The 27,320-nt window shown below is 41.0% G+C and overlaps 3 protein-coding genes across 6 annotated transcripts in view; 2 read left to right on the top strand and 1 right to left on the bottom strand.

Annotated features, from left to right (window-relative positions):
* The first annotated feature begins 110 nt into the window (after positions 1–110).
* Positions 111–2,491, top strand: prr13 (proline rich 13). Its single transcript, XM_063472801.1, has 4 exons — positions 111–221; positions 1,057–1,103; positions 1,227–1,681; positions 1,911–2,491. Exons 2-4 carry the CDS (start codon positions 1,088–1,090, stop codon positions 1,944–1,946), a joined length of 507 nt encoding a protein of 168 aa, XP_063328871.1. The 5' UTR covers positions 111–221; positions 1,057–1,087; the 3' UTR covers positions 1,947–2,491.
* A 984-nt stretch (positions 2,492–3,475) lies between these two features.
* Positions 3,476–16,330, top strand: LOC134627372 (poly(rC)-binding protein 2). Of its 3 annotated transcripts, none has more exons than XM_063473390.1 (13): positions 3,477–3,664; positions 4,835–4,956; positions 6,203–6,226; positions 6,320–6,352; positions 6,480–6,596; positions 6,696–6,827; positions 6,944–7,072; positions 7,336–7,410; positions 8,725–8,766; positions 9,899–9,998; positions 10,478–10,530; positions 11,650–11,819; positions 15,019–16,330. In XM_063473390.1, the coding sequence occupies exons 2-13, from the start codon at positions 4,888–4,890 to the stop codon at positions 15,053–15,055; spliced, it is 981 nt and encodes a 326-aa protein (XP_063329460.1). In that variant the 5' UTR covers positions 3,477–3,664; positions 4,835–4,887; the 3' UTR covers positions 15,056–16,330. The 3 variants fall into 3 exon arrangements, with proteins under 3 accessions (XP_063329462.1, XP_063329460.1, XP_063329461.1); XM_063473391.1 differs by having other exon boundaries at positions 3,479–3,664; positions 9,926–9,998; XM_063473392.1 differs by lacking the exon at positions 8,725–8,766 and having other exon boundaries at positions 3,476–3,664.
* The window catches only part of LOC134627371 (mitogen-activated protein kinase kinase kinase 12-like), a 35,170-nt gene continuing 23,381 nt past the window's right edge, over positions 15,532–27,320 (bottom strand). For both annotated transcript variants that reach the window (XM_063473389.1, XM_063473388.1), the window contains exons 5-14: positions 27,096–27,254; positions 25,158–25,316; positions 24,905–25,013; positions 22,943–23,052; positions 22,342–22,458; positions 21,594–21,731; positions 20,800–21,508; positions 18,887–18,954; positions 18,455–18,755; positions 15,532–18,317 (exon numbers count right to left, since the gene is read on the bottom strand). In XM_063473389.1, coding sequence (XP_063329459.1) covers positions 18,231–18,317; positions 18,455–18,755; positions 18,887–18,954; positions 20,800–21,508; positions 21,594–21,731; positions 22,342–22,458; positions 22,943–23,052; positions 24,905–25,013; positions 25,158–25,316; positions 27,096–27,254 — 1,957 coding nt within the window. In that variant the 3' untranslated portion in view covers positions 15,532–18,230. The remainder of the gene's footprint in view (positions 18,318–18,454; positions 18,756–18,886; positions 18,955–20,799; positions 21,509–21,593; positions 21,732–22,341; positions 22,459–22,942; positions 23,053–24,904; positions 25,014–25,157; positions 25,317–27,095; positions 27,255–27,320) is intronic.

Raw genomic sequence — 27,320 nt, 5'->3', positions numbered from 1 at the left:
CTTAACTCCCGACTCCTCCCATTAAAAAAAGATTACTCAGATTGTTTTCTGTTTTAGTCATGTTCCCAGGTATGATGGGCCATTGCGTAAATAAAGTGCGCAGCGTTCCTCCCAAAGGGCGTGGCTTCCTGGTGTGCTTCTTTAAGCCTTCCGGGAGCTGGATGCGGAAGACAAACACGAAACTGCTCTTTCGGAATTCCTGAAACTTCACTGCAATCGAGGTAAGTTCCTAGGGTAAAACCTGTGAAATCTTTAGATTTTGATGCAGTTATTATAAGTGACACGTTTGGGACAAACAGCTAAAACTCACAATAACGACTGACTGAGTGTGCTGAACTTGCTGTGTGGAGAAACATGGAGAAAGTGTTGCGGATTTACAAGCTGTTGAGCAATTATGACTTCATGTTCAGACTTCATGTTTTGTCAGGTCATCTTTTGTAAGCGTATACATGTGGCATTTAAGCCTTTGTTGTGTGTTGTATTGAGGTTTATAGCAGCGATGAGTCTTGTTCTGTACTGACAAGTGCTACAAAATGTGACCGTTTCCACGGTAAACACTTAAAAACAAACAGACGACAGATATCACGACCTTCATAAAGGGAGGATTAATTGAAGGGGTTTACTATGGTTTAGTTTTATTTAGGTGTTCGCATTAAACGGCTTACTTTGTGCATCTGTGTGTACACCAAACACAAATTGTGAAATGAGAAACCGTGACAGCTAGAGGTGATCAGGTGAGTAACTGCCTCTGGCTCTGATGTCTCTTTGTCAACATGCTTACTAAAAGCAAAAAACAAACAAAAAAAAAAACCCACCAGATATTTCTCATTGTTGTTGAGTGTAAGCACCGACTGCTTTTCCCTTTGTTGTGTCTTTGTAAAGTGAATATCTGGTTTTGATCTGGAAAAAGGAAGAAGCCACTGATTAAATGTTAACTGTTTGTTTAATTTGGCTAGAATCAAGAATTCAATCAAGATATACTGAGTGATATATTTAAAGTGTCATTTTTATTTAATCCAATATTTTTAAACTGCATTTCCTTTGTCTTTCCTCTAGGATTTTTCTGTTAGGTCAGTATATATAAACCATGTGGCCAAATCAAGGTAGGACATCAAACATGATTATCATTTAATTATGATGTTTTATGTGTGTCTATAATTGCTTAATAGCTTAGGAGTTTGAAGCATACAGTGTGTAAGATGGATGTGTGCTTTTACTTGTATCAGGTCCTCCTCCTCCAGTCGGCCCACCAAATCCTGCCTTTCCTCCTGGCTACAATCCTGCTTATCCTGCTGCCCCTCCTCCAGGAGCATTCCCCCAGCCTCCACCTCCATATTCTGCTGGCCAGTTCCCAGCTCCTATGAATCCAGCCATGGGACCACACGGTGCACCAGGGGCGATGCCTTATGGAGCTCCTGGACTTCACCCTTATCCTATGGCTCCAGGTGGATATCCAGTTGTTCCTCCTGCAGGTGTTCACCCAGGTCCATATCCACACTCCCCAAAAAGCGGCAAACACAAAGGTTGTCATCCTCATCATGGAGGGCTAAATCCCATGTCTGGAGCCTTAGCCGGGGGAGTTGCAGGAATGGGAATGGGGCTAATGGGGCACAAAGCAAACAAAAAGATGCACAAGAAGATGAAAAAGGCACACAAACATAAGCACTACAAACATGGCAAGGTGAGACTGGGTTTAAATTTAAAATGTCAGAGTTTATGGTTTAATTTTCAAGTTTTGAGTGAAAAGAGCAAACGGTTTTGAAAGATGGTGACTTTTAAAACTGTGTGTTTCTTTGTTCACTGTTGAAGATGGCTTAAGCAGATCAGGCATTGTTTAAAATTTAAAATCTATATTTTAACTGTTTTAAAACAATTCATAGATGTATAATTTCCTGTTTCTGTCTTCACAGTCCTCCAGCAGCAGCAGCAGCAGCGACTCAGACTGAGGCGACTGGTTTGAAGCATGGCTTTCACAAAAAAAGCTGTGTAACAACAGCACAGCGCAACTATTAACTACTAACAGTTAACTGTCAATGCATTAAAGCAGTTCTTATAGCCTTTTGCAGATTTTTGCTGAGTCGCAGCAAATCTCACATGTTCACTAGAAATGTATGACACTAGAAATGCATACAGCAGCTCTTTTTTTGTGTGTGTGTTACTGTCATAACTTTCATCGGCACTGGGATTCCACCTCATGTTGAATTTTACTTTGGTTTGTGGTTTTTAGGTGAAATGTTGCAATTTATCTACTATTACTATTCTCTAATATTACAATTACAAACATGTAGATAACTGAAAAAGAGACTGCAGCACTGTGCAGATGGATTTTCTTAATGTAATTAAGTTAAAAGGGATAGAAAATATAGTTAATTAAAAGTATACTGTCTATAATTGTTTTTTTAATTTTATGATCACTACTGTGCATAGCTGCAGAAAAAACCTGTTGCTTGTTAATATTGTTCATTTTAAAGTTAAATAAATTGTATTAATAAATGGAGTTACATAAAAAGTCTATGGTGTGTTTGACATTGCTCAGAAAAATCGAGATTTTTTTATTTTTTTTAAAGAAATTGTAATAAATGTCATGCTCACTAAGGAGACAGATTTAATAGTGAAGATACAAGAATTTAAATACCTGGTGTCAACCATCCAGAGTGAAGAAGAGAGTGTAGGGAGGGTGGAGTGGGTGGAGACCAATCAGGGATGATTTGTCCCAGAAGGATAACAGCAAGGGCAAATAGAAAGGTTTCCAAGGGTTTCCTGCTATGATGTTTGGTAGAGAGGAGGCAGAGTTGAAGATGCTCTGAAGGTTTTCACTGGGATTTAACCAAAATGGGACAGGATTAGAGTGTATCGGAGGGACAGCTGAGTTTAAGCAGTTTGGAGAAAAAGTCAGAGAGGCAAGGCTGACATGGTGCAGAGGAGGAAGAGTGGATATATTGAATAAAGGATACTGAATATGGAGTTGCCACGCAGAAGGAAGATCATACAGAAGATTCATAGATGCAGTCAAGGAGGACATGCAGAGGGTGGCGTAGCAGAGGAGGATGCCAGGGATAGAGAGAGATGGAGGCAGATGATCTTCTGTAGCGACCCCTAAAGGGAGCAGCCGAAGAAGAGGAGAGGAAGGAATATCACGCCCTCTAGCGGCTCCTTAAAAAGTATTTTATTCAGCTTTTAAATCTGTATATATTAGAAACTGCAAGAAATCTGAAAGATATCTTAAAACTTTTTCTGTTAATTTTTATAAACAGATAAAACACGTAGACAGTCTGTTATTCCCATCAACTGGCTTTTCGTTTTCAAAACTAATTTAGCAATGCACTGTATTGCATAACTCTTATTTTTTTTAAATTATGTCCTTTCATATAACCTGCCATATTGTCGCAAACTGTCCCACATTTTATTGGGGCGTGCTTTACGAAAAAAAAAATAGGTCAGACTCGGGGAGGAGTCGGGGTTTGTGATGGGTGAAAGGAGAAAGTTCAGAGGTCACAATTTTGTTGTCTTTGTGTAAAGGAGTGGAGCTCGATCTCACATCACTCTTCCCTCTTCCCCGAGTCCTTTCTAAACTCTCCCCCGGGTTTCTACCCTCCCGAACCTCTCCCCTTCTACCCTTACAACCCCAACCCTCCCCCCGATCACCTATCAGCGCACGAGTCAGGTGAGTTTGATTTCGCTGTTTGCTCTTTTTATATTTGTTGTTATGATCAGAAGTCGCGGAAAGAAATCGCGCCCAGCAGTTAGCCGCGGCTCGCTCTGCGTGCTAACAGGCCGCGTGATGATGAGCACGCAGTCTCCGTGCTGACTGAGCTCAGTAGCTTGGCTAGCCAAGGGGGAAGTTTTATTTTAATGTCTCCTTTATGGGCATGTTTTTTCGTCTTTATCGCCTGCACTTGATTAAAACTGGACCAATCTACCTCGCTATGAAGACCACCGATAACTAGCCAGCTGTTTGTAACGTTGACGAATTAAGCTAGCTAACTAGCTAGCTAAGTAACGCACGCATGCTCCATTCATTTTTCCAGCTCGACCACAATGCTAAGTGGCTAACAGGTTCACAACTAGTTTTTAATAGTTAAATGATCTGAGTTTAACTAAAACAACACGGCCAAAGTGTGCCACTAAATGTCTTGTTTTTCACACGGAAAATTGTTGTGTGCCTGTTTTATGAAATTTAGGTCCGGTTCGTGACGAGCGTGTCCGCATGTTTGTTGATAAACTTGCATAGCTAATGATTAAGGCATCGTTAGCGTATAAGCTATATGTGTTTTAGTTAACATCGAGGTCTTTCCAGCGCCTCTTTAGAGTCGCATAAGCAGCATTCAGATAGTTGGAAGTAAATTCACCTACCCTGGAGAATCTTGGCCATATTTGTCTGATTCATCTTAGTACGCATCAGTATTCATAAGCATTAAGGTTAGCATATGCTATCTCCCAAATTTATTGTGGACTATTTTTTCGAATCCTCTAAAGTCACGAAGTGGAATTAGTCTTTTTTTTAAATGTCACATAAACACAATATGTTTGGAACTGTTTTATCAGGCCGTATTCGTTCAGCCAACAGATTTGTGAAATTTCAATTTCAAAATTTAATGTTGTGAGTTGGTATAATTAGTAAGATAATTGCTTAGTAAGATGGGTGAATGGGATCTACGGGCCTTTAAACACATTGTGAAATGTAACATTCAATAGCGAAATACTTGGTGTGCTTATTTACCAGCATCTTGGAACAGTATTTTAGATTATATTTGTCTCATTTAATGAATGGCGGCTCAGTCTTTCTACATCATATTTCTAGTTTAAGGTGTGCATGTTTTTCTGTGTTCCTTAGATCCATCTCAGTGACCAAAGACCTCAGTTCTGTACTGACCTGCAGTTGCAGTCATGGACTCCGGTGTGATTGAAGGCGGGCTCAATGTCACCCTTACCATTAGGCTGCTCATGCATGGCAAGGTGAGGTCATCCATCGACTGCCTGTGTCTGCATTTGATAGTGTATGACATTTTATTTATGAAAATTAAGCCTCTCCCTGAGATATACTGAAGGCAGGGACATTAGTAGGATGACTAGGGATAGTGCCTCAGTGTTACAATCCTGTATACCAAAATAAGTGTTTTCACTTATGACTCAGCTTTAGTTTCTACCTTTAAAATCTCCTGTTTAAGTGTTTGCTGAAATGATATTACACAAATATATTCATGGCATCACTGTCCAATGTAGTAAAATCTAAAATCGGTAAGCAGAAAATTGCTAATTTCACTAATCCATCTGGCTTTATGACAGTGGAAAGCCACACGTGGCATCTCTTGGGTCCCAGAGTAGCCTGTTTTTTTTTTTTTTTTTTTTTTTTAAATTTATTTCGTTTTTAAATGGTGGTTTAAAATGTTGGTATGTCATGTTAACAAGGAAGACAAAGATTTTCCAAAAACTTTATGCTACCACATTTGTGTGTGTGTTTGCATTGGTATTTGGCTTGGCAAAGCGAAGGATTATGGATATGCCTATGCAGGCATGCTTGCTTGCAGTCCTTGAAAAACCAGCAGCATGTAGCGGGATGGTTGTGATGATATGCGTAGGTTGAACGTGTTATGTTCTGACTTGGGTCTTCTCCTGCAGGCTGAAAAAACCCAACGACAGCAGACACAAGAATAGCCCGCAGGCTGGTTGTTCCACATATTTTTAACACTGCCACCTGGTGACAGTAAACACCTACAACATGTAGATGATGGTCTGCAAAGCTGCGCCTATGCTCTGCATGGGGCCAACTCGCAGTCGGCTCCTTAACTTGTAGCATCTTACAGCAGCCTGGAGAAGTGTAAGAAACCGACAGATGCTGTGTGCTAGTTTGCCTCCCGGATCTCATTTGAGTATGTGGAGACAGACCGGACATACAAATGTGGATGTTCATGATGGATCAGGCTAAATGTTCCAAAGACGATTAGATGAAGGAGTTTTAATGATCAGCAGGAGATTAATGAAAAATCCTTAGTTATTTAATGACTGTGACAACTGAGGATTTAATAAAGGAATGAAAGTAATAACTTTTTGTGTCCGAGGGTGAAACCCTACAGACATGTCTCTAAATTTATTTATTTTTAATTCCCTGATAAGCTAAGCAAACCATGTCTTGGGAGCATTGAAACTCTGTGGTAATAAAAGGCAAATTCAAGCTAATAACACATGATCTTTCCTTTTTTAGGAAGTTGGAAGCATTATCGGGAAGGTAGGATGCTGTTTAAATGAACAATTTTCATTTTCAGTCATCGAAGATCTGTTTTTAAGTTATACTAAATTTGTCTTTATTGTCTCCAAATAGAAAGGTGAATCTGTGAAGAAGATGAGAGAAGAGGTGAGGTGTTTTACACACAGCTTTTTTTTTTGTATATAGTAGCAAACAGTAATATGTAAAGTTATACTTACTAACAGGCTACAAAAGGCTCCAGATCACTCATTTTATTCTTTACTTTTCTTTGTAGAGCGGAGCTCGCATCAACATCTCAGAGGGCAATTGTCCTGAGAGGATCATTACATTGGCAGGTCCAACCACTGCCATATTTAAAGCATTCTCCATGATCATTGAAAAGTTGGAAGAGGTAGATTCCATTTTTTCCTGACCTCAGAGAGGAAAAAAGCGATGACTAGTCCAGTCAGAATGTGAATTAACCCAAATGTTTTGTTTTTTTGTTGATCAGGATATCAGCAGCTCGATGACAAACAGCACAGCTACCAGCAAGCCCCCGGTCACCCTACGCATTGTGGTGCCTGCCAGCCAGTGTGGCTCGCTTATTGGAAAAGGTGGATGCAAGATCAAGGAAATTCGAGAGGTGTGCACTACAAAAACTGTATTCTCTTCAACCTTAGCCAACTGTCACCTTTCTGCTTTAGGTTATAAGGCAACACTTGTCTTTGCATCTCACTTTCTTTCATTTGTGTATTTCAGTCAACCGGTGCTCAGGTACAAGTGGCTGGAGACATGCTCCCCAACTCCACGGAGCGTGCCATCACCATTGCTGGCACTCCCCAGTCGATAATTGAGTGCGTCAAGCAGATCTGTGTGGTCATGCTTGAGGTAAGCAGTAAAGCAGATGAAGTGGCTGTTGTTGTGCTGTATCGTAGTCGTTTCAGATATATGATCTCTTGGCTTTTCAGCTGCTGTTTATTAGGCTCAGATAAGAGTTTATGGTTTGAGCTGATATTATTGTATATATAAAAACGCAGATACTGTTACACTGCAGCTGTGTTTAATCTGTATTAATGATTATGTAAACAGATATAAAGCATTATGATAAAATGGATATCAGTGTATTAACACATCCTTTGTCTTTTGTACAGTCTCCCCCTAAGGGGGTCACTATCCCCTACAGACCCAAGCCTTCAGGATCACCCGTCATCTTTGCAGGCGGACAGGTACATGTGATACTTTGGAGGGAATCAGTAGATGCCAGAGTTTGGGGTTTTTTTTTGTGTGTGAGATATTTGATTATGGATTTTGTTACATACTTGGAAAACCTGATTTGTGATGAAAGGATACTTAAGTCAGAAGAACATGATAGGGGAAAGATCATGAAAAGCAGGTAAAAGAGCAGCTCGGATGGATTTAGGTTAGAAAACGGTATCTGTGCTAATTTTTATTTTTATTTTTTTAAAGCCACACACAGCAGACCTAGAATAAAAGATTTTTGTTTCGGAGCCTTGAATTTCCTCCTATTTCCATGGAGCTTTTCATTGTTTTGAGCATCAGGTTTCAGAAGTGTGGTGGCCTATTTCCTACTAATGTTGGTCTGAACCAAAATGCTTTCTGGTGCTTGTTGGCCTAACATTACAAACTCTTTTTATCCTTCTAAACACCTTTTTTATTTCTTTTGATAAAACAAAATCTCTCCTTTGATTTTCCGTAATTCTCCTGTAACGCCTCTAAATATTTCTTTTTTTCCTAGAAATGTGGAGACTTTGGACAAGGAATACATTTTGATCATTTTTATACTTATTTTAATATTATCCCTTTGGCTTTCCCTGACTTAATGCAAGCAATTTTATAGCATTTTCCTTGGTTTTTAGGTCTTGTTTGATGATAAAAATCGTGAAACAGAACGCATTAAATCTTCTAGGTTTAGTTATCGACCTGTTAGGAGATTTGCAAAGCCTACTTTTTTGAATTCTTCTTCTTTCTGTTTTTTCCTAATATTTATTCTGTACTCATTCCCAAAACCTGCTGGCTGAGTAGTACTGGGTCATAATTGTCCTACCATAATATGTAACATGCCTAAACAACACGCTGATTCATAAGTGTTGTTAGTAACTGTGACTTTATGATGGGGAAGAGATATTGATGAGCTAATTAACCTTCCTGTCGTCAAAGTGTGACTGCAGTAGTTGCATTTAGTCCCATCTCTAGATGGATATCTGGAAATGAATGTTCATGATTTGTTTCACATTCAGTTGTGAGCAGGAACAGTCTGTGTGGACTGAAAAAGGAGGATTGTATTTAGCAGAAGGCCCAGAAAATTGGCTCTTTCCCCACAGCAGACTCTGTGACAAGTTCCCAGATTGGGTTTGGTGACGCTAGACGATGAAAGGTTCTGTTGGCTTTTCAGGCCACAAACGAGGCTTTGATGTTTTTTGAGAGAGATTTGTTTACCAAGAGTGTTGATGCTGGAGAAATGAGCTGCCCAACAAAATCAGATGTGAGGCCTATGAAAGCTTTGTTTTCATTTGTTTCAGGCATATGCCGTACAAGGACAGCACGCAATTCCACAGCCAGATGTAAGTGCAGTAGATATTTTTATATGACCCCCCCCCCCCCCCCACACCCATAATTACAATATGTACAGCTGCCCACCCGCCCCCACCACATTTTACAGCCTGTAATTGTAGCTGAACCTGCCCCTGTTTTTTATTTTACCTTACGCTGACATACTATTGTTAGTGTTATTCTATGTAGTTCATACATTCACTGGTGATTGGTTGTTCTTTAGACAGACATTTGTTTGTTGGTCCAGACTCTCCACTGTTCCATGAATTGTAAACTGTTCCTGCTGCTCACTTTTCTGTCTTTTCCCTTTTGTGCTGTCTTGTTTCACATGTCTGCTTCATTAATCTGTCCTAGATAAACGTACTGTTCTCTCCTTTCTCCCCCTTCATAATTACTTTATACAATGGCCACTTGTCGCTTGATTCAATTAATCTTTCTCTCTCTTTTTTTAATGAGTTCCATCAGGAGCATTGGATGTGATAGACTGTATATAATTAGTCATACCTGCCACTGACTATTGGCATCAGCACAGGGAGGTACCAGCCAGAGACAAAATAAAGACTTGTAACACTTATACAGTTTAATTATGCTTGATTATTATTATTATTATTATTATTATTATTATTATTACATAATGAGTTAGTCATTGCTTACTCTAGCAGTTTTGGCTCATACGCACATAATCGCTTCCTTACAAGTTCCTGTACAGCTGTAGTGGTGCTGCTGGTACAGAGTCATGCTAAGATTGTCAGTTTATGTTCAGGTGTGTACTGTTGCTGGTTAGGAAATCACCTGCATATTGGGAACTTCCTCCCTTGTGTATTGTGACTTTGTCCTGACCCCGAAGACTGCGAGAAAGCTTTACCAAGAGATGCAGCCTGCTCTTTGGAGGAATACCTATGCGGTACCCTACATAGACAAGCCATAATTCACATTGTCAGACACCAGTGAGCTATGTAGTAAACTTATGAAGGATTAGAGGTCCTCACATCACAAAATTAAGTGATTTGTGTGAAATCTCCTTGTAATCTTTGTGTATCTGTCTTTACTGATTGTGATTCTCATTCTGTTTTTTCCCCCCTCCTCTTCCTGTGTTTTCCATTTCCTCCGTCTCTCTCCCTGCCTTCTCTCTCACTCTCACAGTCTTCCTCTGCTGCTATCTCTCCACAGCTCACCAAGCTTCACCAGCTGGCTATGCAGCAGAGCCCGTTCCCCATTGCACCAAGCAACCAGGGATTCACTGGTATGCAGCGCAGCAACGCCCACGGGCTTTGAATGCAACATTTTAACTGCTCAGTCTTTAAAATTCCCAGGTTTACAGATCAAACACAGAACGTGACAAAACACACATTCACACATCCTGTACTGCTAAACTAGATGTAATGACAGCTGCTGGTGGTTGTGATGACACACTGAGGGCATTTCTCACATGTTTGCAGAAAAGCAGCTGACGTGTGGAAAGCCCCATGTGGTCTTTTGTTTTTTTTCTAATCAAACATCTTAATTTTTGGCCTTTTAACAAATCGTTTCGATCTTGAGTCAGCGTGAGTTCACTGTGTCAGTAACATAGTATAATTAGCTAATCAGTTCATTTCAAATTGATTTTGGTGACTTAAAAATGATCATAATTACAATTTTACCTGCTTTATACCTCATGTATCTTAAGTACCTTCTCTTTGTCAACTTGGTTCATTTAAAGCACTTTCATGTTTTCTTTGTCAGGGATGGATGCTTCTGCTCAAACCAGTTCCCATGAGATGACCATTCCAAATGATGTAAGTCCTTCAGGAAGTGAATTTCATTCCAAACACTATTAAAAATAACACTGCATGTTGGTCAGTGGAAGCATCATTGGTTGTGTCTGAAGACTAGAAAGACTGTTTCACGCATTATCTTTAAAGTTCTATTATTATTTTTTAATTTCTCAAATGCAGCAACCCGCAGTAAATGGTCCTGCTCAGGCTCATTTTTACTGTTGTTAGGGCTGATGGAGTTGCCTGGGTAGTTCGGGTAGGGTTTACATATGAAACCCACTTGCTGTGGGTTAGAAATCTGCATTTCATGTTAGATGTACCAGAAACCTCCTGACCACCTGGACACAAAGTTTAAGAATTAGGAATTTTAGTCATGTGAACAAGGAGAATATCACAGGACTCTATGCTTTCCTGTGAAAAACACCCTTACAGCTTCCATGGGAATTAAGAGGTTGAGGAGCAGCCAGTAGCTGATAATCAAAGTGTCAAGCATGAATCTACCATGAACTCGTCTGAATGCCGAAGTATTCTAGAGTCAAATGTTGAGGCCGTCTGTCTGACGGATACAGCTTGGCCAAATGTGCTTCGTACAAGCACGGCAGTAAATCTACAACAAGAATGGCTGAAAAAGAAAAGAATTGGTGTGCAGTGGCTTAAAGTTTAGATGTCGACCTGTTGTGGCAGCACCTTAAGAGACTTAAGAATTGCCATAAACTTTGATTAACTGAAGCCACGTTGTAAAAAAGAGCAGGCCAAAAGGCACAGATGAAGTCCTAAAGAGAGCGATTGCTTCCAGGTTACTGCTGCTAAAAGTGGTTCTGTGAGCTACTGAGTCATCAGTTGTACTTGGGGGGGGGGGGGTTTCCCCCTCACAGGACTGCAAAGAGTACTTTGAAAACTATTTTCACATGACTTTGTATCTTTTGCTACCCCTGCATTGATTTAAATCGTGCATTTATTACAGATTTAAATCCCCCAGAATTATTGGGGCACAGTGCTTCATCTGTGGAGGATTTTTCTTCTTGTTAGTCATGCTGTTTAAGAGTGAGCAGGCCCTGCTTAGACTCACATATGCATAATCGCAGCGATCAGTCATCTGTGTCTCTCTCTTTACTTTTTTTTTTTTTTCCCCTCCACTAGCTTATTGGGTGCATCATTGGCCGCCAGGGAGCCAAGATCAACGAGATCAGGCAAATGTCAGGTGCCCAGATCAAGATTGCAAATCCAGTGGATGGATCGACTGACCGCCAGGTTACCATCACAGGCTCGCCTGCCAGCATTAGTCTGGCAGAGTACCTCATCAACGCCAGGTGAGATAATAAAGAAAAGAACTTTAACTCCAGATGGGTAATTGATTCAGTCATGGGCTTAGTTTCACTTCAAGTCGACTTATTTGTCTGCACCGGGGTGGTTTACTTGAAATTGCAGGGGCTAGATGTAAAAGTCAGGTCACTTGGGCGTGCCTGAAAGATTATTTTCTGTTTAAATGTAATCTTTCAGCACGTTTCACTTCGCCTAATGCCGCACAGCTAGAGTAATTCATGAACTGAAAAGCTTTATTTACTTTATGTCACACAGATAGCTCGACTGCATCCACTCTTACTCTTTGGATTTATGTGCAGATGATTGATTGTAGTGATTACTGGCTTTTCTTTTAACTCCTGCTAACCATCACTGTGGTGTTTGCTAGCTCTGTGTCAGTCTGCACTTGTGTCGATTTCTTTTTTCTGTCCTTTACTCCCACGCTGATCCATCACTAGATATGTTATTTATTTATTTTTCCTTGCTGATTTGTAACTGATGCTTTCTGTCTTGTGTTTTGGTCACATCCCTGAGTGATTTTCCCCCAACACCCTACCCCATCCCTCCTCCTGCCCCTATCCCCCCCACCCATTGCTCACCAGCCTGCCCTGTGACCCATCCCGACTGTGTTGTCCCTCTCTCCTTGTCTCTCTTTCTACAGTGTAGAGTCCTCTAAACCTCCTCCCTCCTCCTCCTTGAACCCTGAACAGACCAGCCTGTGCCCTCCCTCCACCTCTACTACTACTACTACTACCACCACTACTACTACTACCACCACCACCTCCTCTGCTGCTACCTCCTCCTTCTCTTCTTCCTCCTCCTCCTCTTCCTCCTGTGTGGTGCCCCCCACAGCCTCCATCCCTCTGTCCTTGTTGGCTCCAGGGCCGCCTCCTCCCTCCTCCTCTTCCTCCTCCTCTACCTCCTCCACCGATTCCCTGCTCCCCAGCTCTCCTGCCTGTGTGTCGAGTCTCCTCAGTCTCAAGCCCCTCCCTCTCCTGGCCCTCCATGTTGTCAGCGGGGCCAGTAACCCTGCACACCCAATTCCCACTGAGCCCAAAATTGCCTCAGAGCTGGGCTCCAAGTCTAAAAGGCGAAGGCTCTCCCCTTACTAACCGAGGAAACATAAGTCATCTACTACTGAAGTACCGACAATGCTCCTTATTGTCCGTACCTGCACTTGCTTTTGTATCTGGCTGTGCCATGCCACGCTTACTACCGAACAGCCCATTGTTACAAAGCCAGAAAGATGGTCGACGACGCCATATTTCTAAGATAGATAATCTGTAGCTTGACTTTACTTGTCTGCTAAAGAAATGACATGTTGAGTGCATTATATTTTTGAACAACTTTGAACTTAGCATGGACAGGGAATTATTTCACTGATTAACTGAAGCATTTCTCTCTTTGTGTAAGCTCTGCTCAGGTAGCGGCTCTCTTTAAGATGTCACATTGTATTTATGAGAAGTTTTCTTGTAGTGAATTTTAAGTGACTGTTGTTAGCTGTTGTAATGGATTGCATCTTGATGACTTTATTATTATTATTTTTGCTTATGTAAGAAATTAATTCAAAGTACCCTCAGGTATCAAAGCCACCAAATCATCCTTTTGTCATGTTGGTACAAATACAAAAACGTCCATCTGCTTTAGCTTAAAGCAGCTGATTTAACAAATCATGAAAGGAATAATTTGATCTTTTAGGGAATATCTGGTCACCTTCTTGCAAAGAGTTGGATGAGAAGACCTCTAGCCCTCTCATTAATCTTGTATGAAGCAAACTCTGTAGCCAAGAGTTCCTTAGACTATTTTATCTTATGGTAGAAATGACAAGCCCGACTCTACATAAATGAACAGCCTAGTTCATTAGCTGATTTTTAAGAAAGGAAATTCACTAATATGTAAATATTAGTTTCATAGCTGTGATATTTGCAGACGATATTGTGATCTGTAAGCAGATTCGGTGGAGGTGTGCACTATGCGGAAGAGGAATGAAAGTCAGTAAAAGCAAGATGGACATGAAGACATGTAGTGAAGGTAGATGAGTTTAAATACCCGGGGTCATCCATCCAAAGCAACAGATGAGGGAGGTGAAGAAGAGAGTGCAGGCGGGGTGGAGATGAGTGACGAAAGAATAGCAGCAAGCGTGAAAGAGAAGGGTTAGAAGGTGGCAGTGAGACCTGCTGCGATGTATGGTTTGGAGATGTTGAAGATGGAGCTGCCATCAAAAGAGGGAGACTACAACGAGGGATTCATGGATGTAGTGAAGGATGACATGCAGAGGCTCGGTGAGGATCCCAGGGATAGAGTAAGATGGAGGCAGATGATCGATTGCATCCGAACGAAGACTTCAGCTTCATAACGTGATGTGTCACTGCTTTCCTTTGTCACACAGAGCTGTAAACGAGTAGCTTCGGAATTTAGAACAATAAGGCATTAGGCAGTCTTTGATCTCGTCGGCTAGTCTGCAGACTCGGTCTTCAGGGGCAGCCGCAGATTATTCAGGGCTTCCGCTGTAGCCACATGGGCCAGATAGCAGATAACAGTTATCCGGTTCAGCATTTCCAGTTCTGTGTGCCTGTAATTGTTTACAAATGCAGATGCATGTTAGACTCCAGGTCTTGAGTTGACCTGAAGTTGAATTGGCTGTTTACATTACATTTTGGGAAAAGCAGTCCTCCTTTTTCTCTTCATAGACTATTTACATGCATCCACAGCCTGCGCAGACTTTGTTTGGCTTGTGAAATTTGGGTTATGAGGGCATCTGAGTTTTCAGATAGTGCCCTTCATATATTCTTCACTGTGATGTGGTGGTTGCAGAGAGTCGGGCTTGCGGTTTCCTCTCGGTTGCAGTTTTTGTGCTGTGCAGAGTTTCATTTAACCTAGAAGGGCCGTATCAAGTGGCACCAGAGTGAATCATCTCATCCAACTCTTGACCAATTCTTTAATGCAGCTCCATTTGCAAACCAGTAAGTTTGATCAGCTGTTGATTAAGAGACCCTCTCACTGGCAGCAGGAGCTCAAACTGAACATCTAATTTTTGTTTTTCTAAGTATAATCATAATTTTCCTGCTAAATGAATCCAGATGATTTTATCATAGTAATATATATATAAATGTACATAATGATATTGTTGTTTATCTTGTCTGTCTGATTGCATGCCTTACTCTCTCCCTCCCTGCTCTCTGGGTGTCTCCCTGTCTGTTTCTCCAGGCTTTCCTCTGAGGCCACTGGACTGGCAGCCAACTGATAAGACACTGCATCTGCACTAAATCTCACTTTTATATCATCGGCTATGATTAAGCAGTCAATGCAACTATCCAAGTTAAGAGTTTATATATTATACTGCCTCTTCCTCATTTAAAAAAAACAAAAGCAAAAAAAATTATGTCATCCGCCACTGATTTGATCCGCTGAGTTCATTATTTATTTTCTTTGTTTTGGTTTTAGTCATACAAAGCAAATGATTAGGTTTTAAATTCCCTTTTTGGAGTCCAGTCAGAGGTTTTAATGATTTGTTGTTTAGGCATTTTTCTTTTCTTGATGGATATCTCGCTCTTTCCATTTCTTTCTTTGCCATCACAGAGACATGAGTTGGAAAAACTCTGAATAGACATAGATTTAGTTCTGTACAGTCAGCTTTTTTTTTCTTTAAAAAGGAAAAGACAAAAAAGGAAAAATAAAAAAGTATCAAAAATAAGAATAGAGTGACTGTTTTATTCTGTGTTTATATACGCCCCACTCCTTTTTTTTTTTTCTCCTCCCCTCTCTGAGATCCACCTGTCAGTTTGTCCATTTAATACCTGTACTTACTTGCTTTAAATATACACAGCATTCTCCCCCTTTGTCACCTTTTCAATTGAAGTGCTTGTAACATGGATTGCACTTGTGTCACTGACGAGAACACGTAGCTGTACATGCACCGTCACAAATTATATTTGGTTATTTAGTAAATGTTCTAACACTCAGATGAATTTATCCAGATAATTTAAAGTGTGTATGACTACGCATGTCACGTTTCTTCCCTTTACATGTCATTCCTAAACCTTCCCGCTCCTGTCCTGAGATCATGTGTTGATATTTTGCTGGGATGGGAGGTTTTGTTTTGTTTTTTTGGGGATTTGGGGTCGGCTTTAGGGATTGGAAGCAGAGGGTTCTCCTCGCTTTTTTTGTAAAGACTGATTATATACTAAAAGTTGAAATATTTGTTTTAAATGGAGGAAATATTTTTTTTTTTAACTACCAAAGTAGGGTGGTGGGAGGGGGGGGGATGAACTCCTGGACACTGATCTGTTAAATGTAATGAGGCTAAGAAGTGAAATCACTGATGCTCTGGAAGTAGAAAGGGTTGTGAGTTAACACTAGTTTCCTGCTCTTTGCTCTGCTCAAGAATTTATTTTTTATTTGCAGGAAAGGAAAAACTTTTGTGCACGTTTATTTTTTTTTCCTTTGAGACTGTAGACCTGGGTGCCACGTTGTTTAAAAAGAATACAGAAATAAAGATGTGAAATGCTTAAACCACAAACCCTCTCGCGAGTTTTGTGACCATGTGAAAGGAGAGTGAAACCACATGTTTGGTTTACAAGTTTGAATTTATTTTTAACGGCATTTCATTTTTTTCTTTTTTAAATATAGTTATTGTACAGTTACGATAATGCTGTATAAAAAGCCAACATTTAACAGGGTTGCTTTCAGTGAGCATCATGGGAAACATGAGTACCTCCACGATTGGACAATAGAGGGCAGTAATCTTGCTTTTTGGCAACATTTTAATCCTGCAGGAGGATTTCTAGCTTCAAACCTTGGGGGCCACAATCTGTAAAATCTTTCTACAAATATAAACTGCAAAAGATAACCTGTCTCTTTCTTTCTTTTCAAAGATGAACAAAATAAGCTGCCTTTTTGTATTTTTAGCTTATAGATTGTGACCTGATCAGTCATGGATTCATGGAATAACGTGATGTGCTGTTGTACGGTCAGATTCAGGCACGTGCACATTAAGGACATTTGCCAAGGAGAACAAACAAACACAAGGGTTTTAGGTGTCACAGTTTATGACGCAGCCCTTACAAGAGTGAAAAATAACCATTGGATGGCGAAGTTTTCAGCCGGCGAGGCCAATGATTATGTTGAGAGTAGACTATAAATAAAATTGGCCAAATTAAGTAGGCATGAAAATGGCAACGTCTGGGTCCAAAATGTTCACATTTAAAGAGATAAATGATGTTGAGATGTAATGTTTCTGCCAGAGATAAATCAGTTACTAGACACAAACGGGTTTTTGCATAAATGATTTTCGGCTTCTAAAATTACCACGCTGTAGGATCTGTATTGGTGTTTCTTGTGCCTTCAGTCACTGGGCACTGGAGGGTATAAATTTCTGCAGATGTTCTCATGTTGGAGCCGAGACACAGAGACGGCGTTTGACTTCAGTAAGGTGTCCCTACTATTTCACTCGCATGCTTTTTCTCAATGCTATAAACGGGGGAATATGTTTTAAAATGACCTTGCATTTTTAAATACAGTAAACACGTGCGATAAGTATTTTTTAAAAAGCTCATCTGTCCTAAAAGAACCCGGCTGTGAGACCAGAGCAGACATATTGCTTTTTCCTTGTTCACATGTTTGTTCCTCCTTTTCCTGTTTGGATGCTCGGACATGAACAGCAGCTACAGTACATTCTACTACCGAGAGCTTTAGAAGTTCAAATAAAATAGTTCCACCTAATTAGAAACATCAGCACCTTAAATTATACAATCTCACATTTTAAAAATTTGTTCATTTTACATCCCATATTTACACCGATATTAAAACCAGAAGTAGAAAATGGAAACGTAATCTATGACACGATTTATAAATAAAAATGTAAACGACACAAAAAGATGTAAACATTGTTTTCTTTCTAATAAATTAAACAGTGCATAAGTTGTTTTTTTTTTAAGACAAAAAGTCAGAAGATTTCATAAATTATAAGTAAAAGGAGCGACACTGGTCGTCTCCAGTAATCGTGACATTTAAATAGTTTCATGATCATTTTCATTAGAATAAAAATGAAAAACGGACATGAATTATGATGGAGGACACGAAAACAATACGACAACAGACAGTGCAGACGTCGGCCTCTTTGATCGAAGCTTGTGTCGCTGAGGTGTCATTTGATGTGATTTCAGAGAACAAAAGGTGCTGTCAGCTCGGATAGTGCCCCAATTCACTTTCACATCCCCGTGCTGCATTCATCTCCAAAGGAAATGCGACTTTCCTTTTTTTTTGTTTCCTTAACCAGGATATGTGGTTTTTAAGAACACATTGCTCAATTTCCTGCCTCTCTGCGATGTCCCTGATAATGACTCAGAGTTTCTAAGAGTGAAGGAGGTATTGAGAGGCCAGGTCTGCAGGTGGTGGAGTGGGTTAGAGGTGTCCGGTTTTCACCAGTTGGTTGGAGGTTGACTGGGGTCTGCAGTGCACGAATGGTCCAGTTCTGCACTGTCACAGTCTGAGTCATCATACAGGCCCTGGTTTGGAGGAAAATCAGGAGTCAGAAAATGAACAGATTATAGAAGGATAATTTATCATCTCCTTGCCAGAAAAGATGTTTGCGTATCTGACAGATATCAGACCTCTATACTACATTTCACTCTTTCTGCCTTACCTCATAATTGGGGTCATTTGAGGCGAGCTGCGTCTTGACTTGTTGCAGAATGGCTTCTTTTTCAGACAGACCATCGGAGCCCAGCTGAGTCGGGTCAGACGGGTCAGCAGGAATCTCCGAGCCCTGAGATAGCAGGTCGTCGCTCTTGTCATCCAGTCGCTCGTCTGTGTTGGTGCTGACCACGTCGGGCGTACCGCTGTGGGAGTGGTCAGTAGTGTTGCCCTCCTCACCGTCCGAAACCGATAGGTTCTCTGAGCTAAAGGTCGACAGGGACTGGCATTTGGTGATGCTCACAGGCCGCCTGAAAGGGTACGCAATATGAGAATACGCATTTTAATGAAAATCTGCAAGTATGTCAGTGACCATGGCTAAAGGATAGTACATACAGATATTGATACACAACAAGCAGCGGTATGAAAATGCACTAAGTACCGTCTCCTCGGCAACTCCACTTCACTGTCCACTTCTCCTTCCTCCTCCTCTGATGACACTCCACGTCTCTGTGGAGAAAAAGCATTTTCCAATGTGCTGTAATTAGACTTAATTGAGCTGAGATTTCTGATAAGTCTGAGAATAGATAACACAATCTTTAATTGCTCATGCTATTCGGCTAGAACACATAAAACAGACATTTGAAGGTGCAACCACTGATATGTGAGCAGTCAGTGCACAAGAACCAATAACTGACACCAAATTCAGTGGACCGTAATCCCACTGAATTTTTTACTTTTTACTAAGGTTTGAGTTTTTTGTGTTTGTAGTGTTTATCTAAATGAGTTGCACCTAATGGAAAGAAGGAAGCTGCAGTCATTAATGAAAATATCTAATCAGCCAATCCCATGGTAGCAGCTCAGGGCATTTGGGCGGTTTGAATGTGACACGGTTGTTGGTGCCACACGGGCTGATCTAAGTATTTCAGAAACTGCTGATTTACAGCGATTTTCCTGCACAACCATCTCTCTGCTTCAACCTGATAGGAAGGCAACAGTATCTCAAATATCCACTTGTTACAACCAAGCCATGCAGAAGAGCATCTCTGAATGCACACCACATCAATCCTGGAAGCAGAAGACCACACCATGTGCTAACTCCAGTCCACTGAGATCAGGAGGCTGTAATTTGCACACATTCACCAAAAATGGAAAATAGAAGATTGAAAAAAATGCTCCCACGCCTCAATTTCTGCTGCAATATTTGGATGGTAATGTCAGAATTTAGTGTAAACAACATGAAAGCTTGGATTCATCCCATCTTTACTGATCAAGCAAAGGCAGGATGGGGTGGGAGATATTTTCTGGGCACATACTGGACCCCTTGTACCAACTGAACATCGTTTCAAACCCACAGCATACCCGAGTGTTGTTCCTGATCATGACCACATCCTCTGATGGCTGATGGCAAGTTCCCGCATCATGTCACAAAGCTAAAATCATCTCAAACTGGTTTTTTTGGACATAACAATGAGTTTTACTGTACTCAAATGGGCTCCACAGTCACCAGATCTCAATCTAATAGGTGGTGAAAGGGGGTATTTGGGATGTGCAACTGATAAACCTGCAGTAATTGTGATGCTATCATGTGAATATGGACCAAATCTCTGATCAGTGTTTACAACACATTATGGAATCTGTTGCGAAGGACAAAGAAACCTAATCCAAGACTAGAAAGATGTACCTAATAAAGTGTCCGGTGACTGTATATTGAGCAAAGTAAGGGGAGACATTGTAGCTGAATAGAGAAGAAATTTAAACCAAAAGATATTAATGTGAAACCTCAAGTTTTTTCCTGATGTAGTGTTCATGTACATAAATTCAAGTTTTCGGTATTCAAACGTATCTCATTTCATCACTCAGTGAATCAGAAAATACTATACAGTGGTGCCTTGTTTATCGTGGGAGTTACGTTCTTAAAATAACCCGTGATAAGTGAAATCCGCGAAGTAGCCAACTTTAGATTTTTACAATTATAGATGTTTTAAGGCTGTAAAACCCCTCGAGATTGTCGAGATTGTTGGGAAGAAAACTTACAAACATTTATGTAAATTTGACAAGCTGAATGCATCCTGTACGGGAGGCATGGCATGAGATTGACAATGGTCTACATCCAATCAGGATGCAGAACACAATGTGCTGTAAAAAAAAAAAAAAAAAAAAAAAAAAAAAGCATGCAAAATTGCGCAAAAAAAAAAAAAAAATCGGCGAAACAGCGAGACCGCGAAAGGTGAACTCCTATAATTATAATTCTGAATAGAATATTAAAGAGCCCTTTGATAAAATATAGACAGAAATAAATCTGAAATATGTTGGTGTACGTCTGTGCTATTTAGGTTGAGATTAAATTCTCACCTGACTGCGTGTGACTGCTGCCCTGTAGAGCAGTGCTGAAGGCGTAAGCCGTTGACTTCTGGGCGAGCGTGTAATCACCGTCCCTTCCTCCTTCTCCTCACCTTCCTGGGTGGCACGAGTGTTCCCGAGTGCGGACACCCTGCCCGCCGCTGCTCCTCTGCCACAAGGGGAGTCAGGGCTACTGGAAAAAGGAATAGATGCTGCGTCTTCGCTCGGTGTATCACTGCGTGGAGGCGTTTCTGCCAAGTCATCCCCCCCTACACCCACGTCAGGGCCCCGCTCTGGCCCATCAGTCCTTCTGCTCTCTTCCAGCCCAGCTGAGGCGCTCTGACTGCCCGCTCTGTCCAGCCCTGATCTCACCTGGCCTTTCCTCCGGCCCTCGACCTCCAGAGTGGTAGAAATAAGATCGGGGCTGGAGGAGGACATCTTTTTGAGTAGAAGGTCATGCTGTAAGCCCCTGAGGGCTGCGCTGGGGTCTAGACGGTGCTTGCTGGGAACAGACGAGGTTGCATTGATCATTGCTAAAGACGAGGACAGAGTGGCTTTTAGCTGAGCCAGGTCGCCACTGCTGCCTTTTCCAGCCTTTCTGTAGCGAGGTTTTCCTCGGCGTGAGCGGCCGGGGGAGGTAGAGCCCTTGTTGGGGATTGTGACCTGGGTCATGGACGAGTCCAGCTTAGGGAGGATGACCTCTGACTTTAGTAAGTCTGGCCTGGAAAGGAGAAACACGGACGAATGTTATTAGCAAATTATTGCTATATAAACTACAGGATAAGACATCTTCCTTGTCGCCTCACCTCTTGCTGTGTGAGGGCAGTTTCTGAGGTACATTGCGTTTCTTCATGAGTTTCTCCATGGAATTGGAGGAGGCTGACTGTCTGGTACTGTGGTGCTTGAAGCAGCCTGGGTACTTCTTGTCCAGTGACTGCTCCCTCCTAATGTTTAAACACAAAGTCAATACCCATTTAATGGATGTCACTGAGCATAAGAGAGCGGCCTATGACATGCAATAGCCTTGTATGACTATATATGTAATGGCCACTTACGTCACATTTCGGATTCACTTTTCCGTCTTTTATTTCATTACTTCACCGATGTTGATGTATTAAAAAGCTTTTAGGGTATTTTAATAAGTGAAGCCATCAATTTCTTAATTAATTTTCACTTTAAAGCAATATAGTGCCCTTGGTCTCATTTATTTAAAACCTGATCAGGGTATCAAAAAGAGTCAAAGTGCTTTAATTTCACAGCACTTCGCCGGTAACAGTCGAAACATGTTCTGTCAGAAAGAGGGGATTCGTACGGGACGGTAGCATAACAACAGCAGACATGCTCACAAAACTATGGGAGGAGTCTGACTATTGGATGGACATATGCTGTGCATCTGGGGGGCATGGCATAAGTCACTTGTGACATGAAACTTTATATTCAGTCTGTGCCCACTACTTTAAAAAATATGGCCTTTCGAAATCAGAGGATTTTTTCTGATACACCCTGTAGTCTGCAAAAAGAAAAAATTAAGAACAATGCAGTTTGTCTTCATACTTAAGCAGCTCCTTCTCTTTGATCTCCAGCTGCAGCATGATAGCATTCAGTTCCATGTAGAGGTTATTGGCCCTCTCCAGCTTCCTCTCGTAGTGTTCTCGGATGTCCAGTGCATGTCTGCGAGGGGAAGAAAGCAGGGGAAGGCTATAAATAGGCAATACTGATATTTACCTACTACACCTAGTATATAGAAACTCTGATTATTTACTCTACATTTTGCATTTACACTCTGTTTTCCATTAATCAACCTTTGCTGCTTTCAATATCACTTCCACTTGCCTTTAATACAGGCTGTGATGTTCACATAAATCCACTATAGCATTAGTTCAGCCACAGTCACAAATCAGCGTCTCCACATTCAGTTGGCAAATATCATAGAGGGTGTATTCTCACTTGTTAAGCATCTGCAAGCCACTTTACAACCCACCTCTACCCCAGCTCTTGCTTTTCTTGTTGTTTCTGAATTAAGGCATATCTGCTGTCAGTAAAGTTCACTCTGTTCAGTTTCTACTGCTCTGCCTGCCGGTTGAAGCCCAGAGCTACACTGCCAAATATAAACTAATACAGACGATAATATCAATCTTACTGAGGTATATCTTACCTCAGTTCTTCCCTGCGCCGTTTTATCAGCTCCTCATCCAGCCGGTGAAGACATGTGCCCTCGGACTTAATCTTCTCAAAATGATGTCTCACCTCATCTCTCCACTCCGCCTGGCAGAACACACAAAACACCACATATCCATCAGAACGAGTACAAGTGCAAATGAACAGTTTATAATGTCAGGTAGAAAAACATCCTTGTCAACCCGATAAAATGTTGCACTTGCTATTAAATTTAAAATATACATGCAGACATTCAAAAACTCAGAGCCACCTTTATTAATAAAGTCACCAGTGTAAATCAGAGGTCAGTAGCCTGTAGTAGAACAGTGGGGTGATAAAACATGCTTCATTGCACATTCACATTTTTTTCTTTCTTTCTGTTTTTTTAACTCTTGCATTTATTAGATTTGCACACTTGGAAGATGAAACAGTTCCTGTTTGCCACTGAGAGAATTTATATGACTCAAGTTTATGAGTCATGAAAATGAGCTTAATGAAAAATGATTTCAATGCTATGAGTAAACCTAACCTTGATCTTCTACAAAAAAACCCTCATAATTTGCACAGCGACTCGTGTATATATCACTGAGACAAAATCCATTAGGCTGTCAGATGATAATCAGTACTCATGGAGCAAAACTGAACAAGAATTGACATGAAAGGCAAAAACCCCCAAAACACACCCCCCCCCCCCCCCCCCCCCAAAAAAAATGCAGTACACGCATTTTTTTTTGTACACAGTGCAGCATGACAGCTGTTATCTGATACCTGTCATACAAGGGACAAGGGAAGTCAGATTTATGAGTGTGTGTGTGTGTACATGCACGTGCATGTGTGTGTATATCTGTGCATAAAGGATGCTCTTCTTATTAAGCTAATGGACTCTCTGCAGTCTCCTGTCTCCAGTCCCCCTCTTTCTCCTCTCTCTTTGCTCTCAGCTCCCTACCATTAAACCAATCAATACACTCCAGCAGCAAATACTTCTTTCTAACGTCACAAGAAAAATCCATTATGGGGCAGAGAGGGGAGAAACTGCAGAGGGCTGCAGGGGGGGAAGGGGGACAGGGAGAAATAAAGGATCAAGGATAAGTGGAGAAAATGAAAGAGGTTTATGTTTTGCACCATGAGATATAACCAGAGGGAGAAGCAGTGGATTACTCTAAAAAGGAACAGAAAATCTTATTTATTTTGTGAGTCTGTGTGCACAAGCGTGTCTCATAATTATACATGCTTGAGTTATAAATGGATCCGCATGGCTGAGCAACAACATATCTTCCACGCAATTATACATCTCTGATTCTCCTTCATCCATTTTTGTTTGCAGAGGTCGAATATGTTTTTCATATGCTTGCATCTCCACGCGCACTCAGAGGCAGACACCCGCTGCTACTGAATTACACTGTGATATCACGAAAACAGTAAAATGTTTTCTTTATTCCCTGTTACATGCGAGTCCTGATTTACGGTCAGAGACTGAGGAACTCACAATAATATGTTGTGAATGAGAGGACAGGTATTATTAGTGCTCCCATGAGGCCGAGGGCCTGTGTGCAGCTGCCTGCTCTGCTCTGGCTGTAGTTACACAGCACAATGGGAACAAATGGCACAAATGACTGTTAGTGATGCTGGCTAATGTTCGAACAGACATACAGAGCTCATATTCTCAATATTTATTTGTTTTAAAAATAAGCTACAATGTCTGAATTTTACTGGGTGACCCCAACGTTGTGTAAACTGGCTCTGAAAAATAATGCTTAACAAAAAGGCCCGTCTCTGTGGTCTGGTTTATATTTCCTTGGGTCAATCTTATAACAATACACCTGTGAGTGCATTGAGAGAGGCTGTTGTTCTGTTCAGGTGAAGCTAAAAAGAAACTTAAGAAAGCATGTGAGCATCTTCCATTCAGGTCAGATTGTCTGAAGAGAATAATGAAACTATAAAAAGGGCAAAAGAAGCTTACCTGAGACTTAAAGTAAGTTTCTTGTGGGGTTGACAATATATCCGCTGAGGCAATGTCCAGATGCAGGAGAATCTGTCGAAATGAAGGTCTATTTCTGGGCTTGCAGTTCCTGTGAACAGTTTAAATCATGGCTTTATTAGCGTCCCCCTCTGTGTGTGACATTTATTCTTTCCACCTTCTTAAAGCATCTTTCCTCTCAACTATTTTATCTTTTTTCTTCCCTCTAATTTCGTCTCCCTTCACGTCTGCTCACCAGCATTGCCTCAGCAGCAGTTTGAAGCTCTCTGGACAGCTGTCGGGCACGGGCAGCTGCAGACTGTTGTTGCCCACTCCCCAGATGATAGCGGAGGAGTCCACATCCTTGTACGGCACCTCTCCTGTCAACATCTCCCACAGCACAACACCAAATGACCTGCAGAGATACGAGCCATGTTTTTTTTCCCCCAGACATATGGATAAAGATGTGAAGTTGGCAGATAAAAGGCAGCCTCACAGAAATGTCACACTTTTAACTTCCTGTGAGAAGGAAATCTTGCTTTCTGAGATATTCCAGCAGCTGTTTCTGATGGATACCTCATGCAAAAGCTCCAGTGCCTTATAGGGAGTCTTTGATGACTTAAACTTAAAGCGAACCTATAATTCCCCTTATATACTGAATATCTAACCAGCCAATCACATGGAAGAAACTCGGTGCATTTAGGGAAGTACTCAGATTTCAGAAGCTGCAGATCTACTGGATTTTCTCACACGATTGTCTCTAAGGTTTGAAGAGAACTGGCCATGAAAGATAAAATATCTAGCAAGCAGCAGGAGGAAGGAAAATGGGAATTTATTGAAAGAGATTTATTGAAAGATTCTGTCATAAATAAAAAATACAGTATAGAAAGGCAAAAAAAAGGGAGAAAGAAGAGCTTTGAATGACATTCAAGACGTCTGGAGAAACGTTTCTGACGACTACTTTTAAAGAAATGACAAAGAGTGAAGTATTGATATTTTTTTTCTGCTCCTATGTCATCTATGATGTCATTAAAAGTGGCAGTCCTCAACATTATCATTTCAACTCTGGCTTATAAATAAGGATTATGTAGTAAGTTGTGGATCATGTGAACCAGCTCTAATTTTTCTAATGTTTTATGGGATATTTTAATTAATTCTGGAAGAAACAATGTTCGCTAATCATTTTAATGATTCAAGAAATACAGCTGATAAGAGCCATAATAACACTTCTTCCATTACACTTCACTGTTTCAGTTTAGCATTAGAAGAAGAAGAGAGCGGACCCGTGGGGACGGTAACTAAGGAAAGTCTGTTGCTGGTGATTCTCTGGGTTGCGATGGAGACCGTGTACAATATCCAAGGTGCCAACAGCACCTTAACATAAGGTTAAGGTGGGTTTATGATGTTGTGTTTCAAAATGAGTCCTTCCATCTCCATGTTCACAATTTTTTATATTAAAGGAGAATATGTACTGATGATCCCAAGGCACTGCATGTATTTTCCCCTTGGCTTAAAAATTATTTGTGTAAGTCACTTTCTCTCGACTTGTGAACAACGCTAAAAACATTCAGGAAATGTATGTCACAACTAAATCAAATATGTACAACACATGTAAATACTTAACAACAGCCTCTCGTCCTCCGGCACTCTTTCTGTCAGAAACAGTACTGCTAAGCGATTTACATATATTTAAACAAAACTGTGCAGTACACACCCATGTTTTGCTTTGCTTCTACATCAAAAGCTTTTTAATCCTATTTTCACTTCTCTGCTAATGCACTGCTGGCTCTGGGCCAAAGCATCCATAGGCTCGGAAGGTTATTCCAGCCTCTCCTGAGCACTGCAGCATCTGGCAAATCAATTATTAAATTAGCTAGCGTTCCTTTCAGGACACAGAGGAAGACTGATAGAGGAATACAGTATAGGAGAAAAAGAGAGGCAGAGAATGTGGAGGGGGGAAAAAATCAGTGCTTATAAGAGGGCAACCCATCAGAAATGGCAGAGACCCTATAGAATTTCATGTAATGAGATATTGTAATGCTGAATAGATTGGCTGGGAACAGGATCCTTCGCTCTGCACCGTAGTAGACGGCAACTAATGAGATTCTGTGTTGATTTGGTGACAGATAAGAAAACTCTTATGGTAAAATTTCAATAATGCAAAGGGACAGTTCAGAGGAGTTATGACACTCACCAAATATCCACCTTCTCCGAGACCGGTTCATTACGTATGACCTCGGGGGCCATCCAGGCTACAGTGCCAGCAAAGGACATCTTAGTGCTCTTGTCATTGAGCTCCTTAGATGTGCCAAAGTCAGAGATCTTCACTGCGTCGTCATAGGTGATCAGCATGCTGGAATGAAACATCCCATCCATCAGGTTTAAACAGTCAGTAATAAAAAGTGGTGAGGCATTTGGG

Source organism: Pelmatolapia mariae, linkage group LG5 (genome assembly GCF_036321145.2).
Source record: "Pelmatolapia mariae isolate MD_Pm_ZW linkage group LG5, Pm_UMD_F_2, whole genome shotgun sequence".
NCBI lineage: Eukaryota > Metazoa > Chordata > Actinopteri > Cichliformes > Cichlidae > Pelmatolapia > Pelmatolapia mariae.
The sequence above is the reverse complement of the archived record's forward strand: the minus strand, read 5'-3'. Positions and strand labels throughout refer to the sequence as shown.

Coding starts and splice junctions, on each gene's coding strand:
- prr13 (XM_063472801.1), top strand. Junction 1,682..1,910: donor AGCACTACAAACATGGCAAG/GTGAGACTGGGT, acceptor CTGTCTTCACAG/TCCTCCAGCAGCAGCAGCAG.
- LOC134627372 (XM_063473390.1), top strand. CDS start 4,888: ATGGACTCCGGTGTGATTGAAGGCGGGCTCAATGTCACCCTTACCATT. Junction 4,957..6,202: donor GGCTGCTCATGCATGGCAAG/GTGAGGTCATCC, acceptor TTCCTTTTTTAG/GAAGTTGGAAGCATTATCGG. Junction 7,411..8,724: donor TCATCTTTGCAGGCGGACAG/GTACATGTGATA, acceptor CATTTGTTTCAG/GCATATGCCGTACAAGGACA.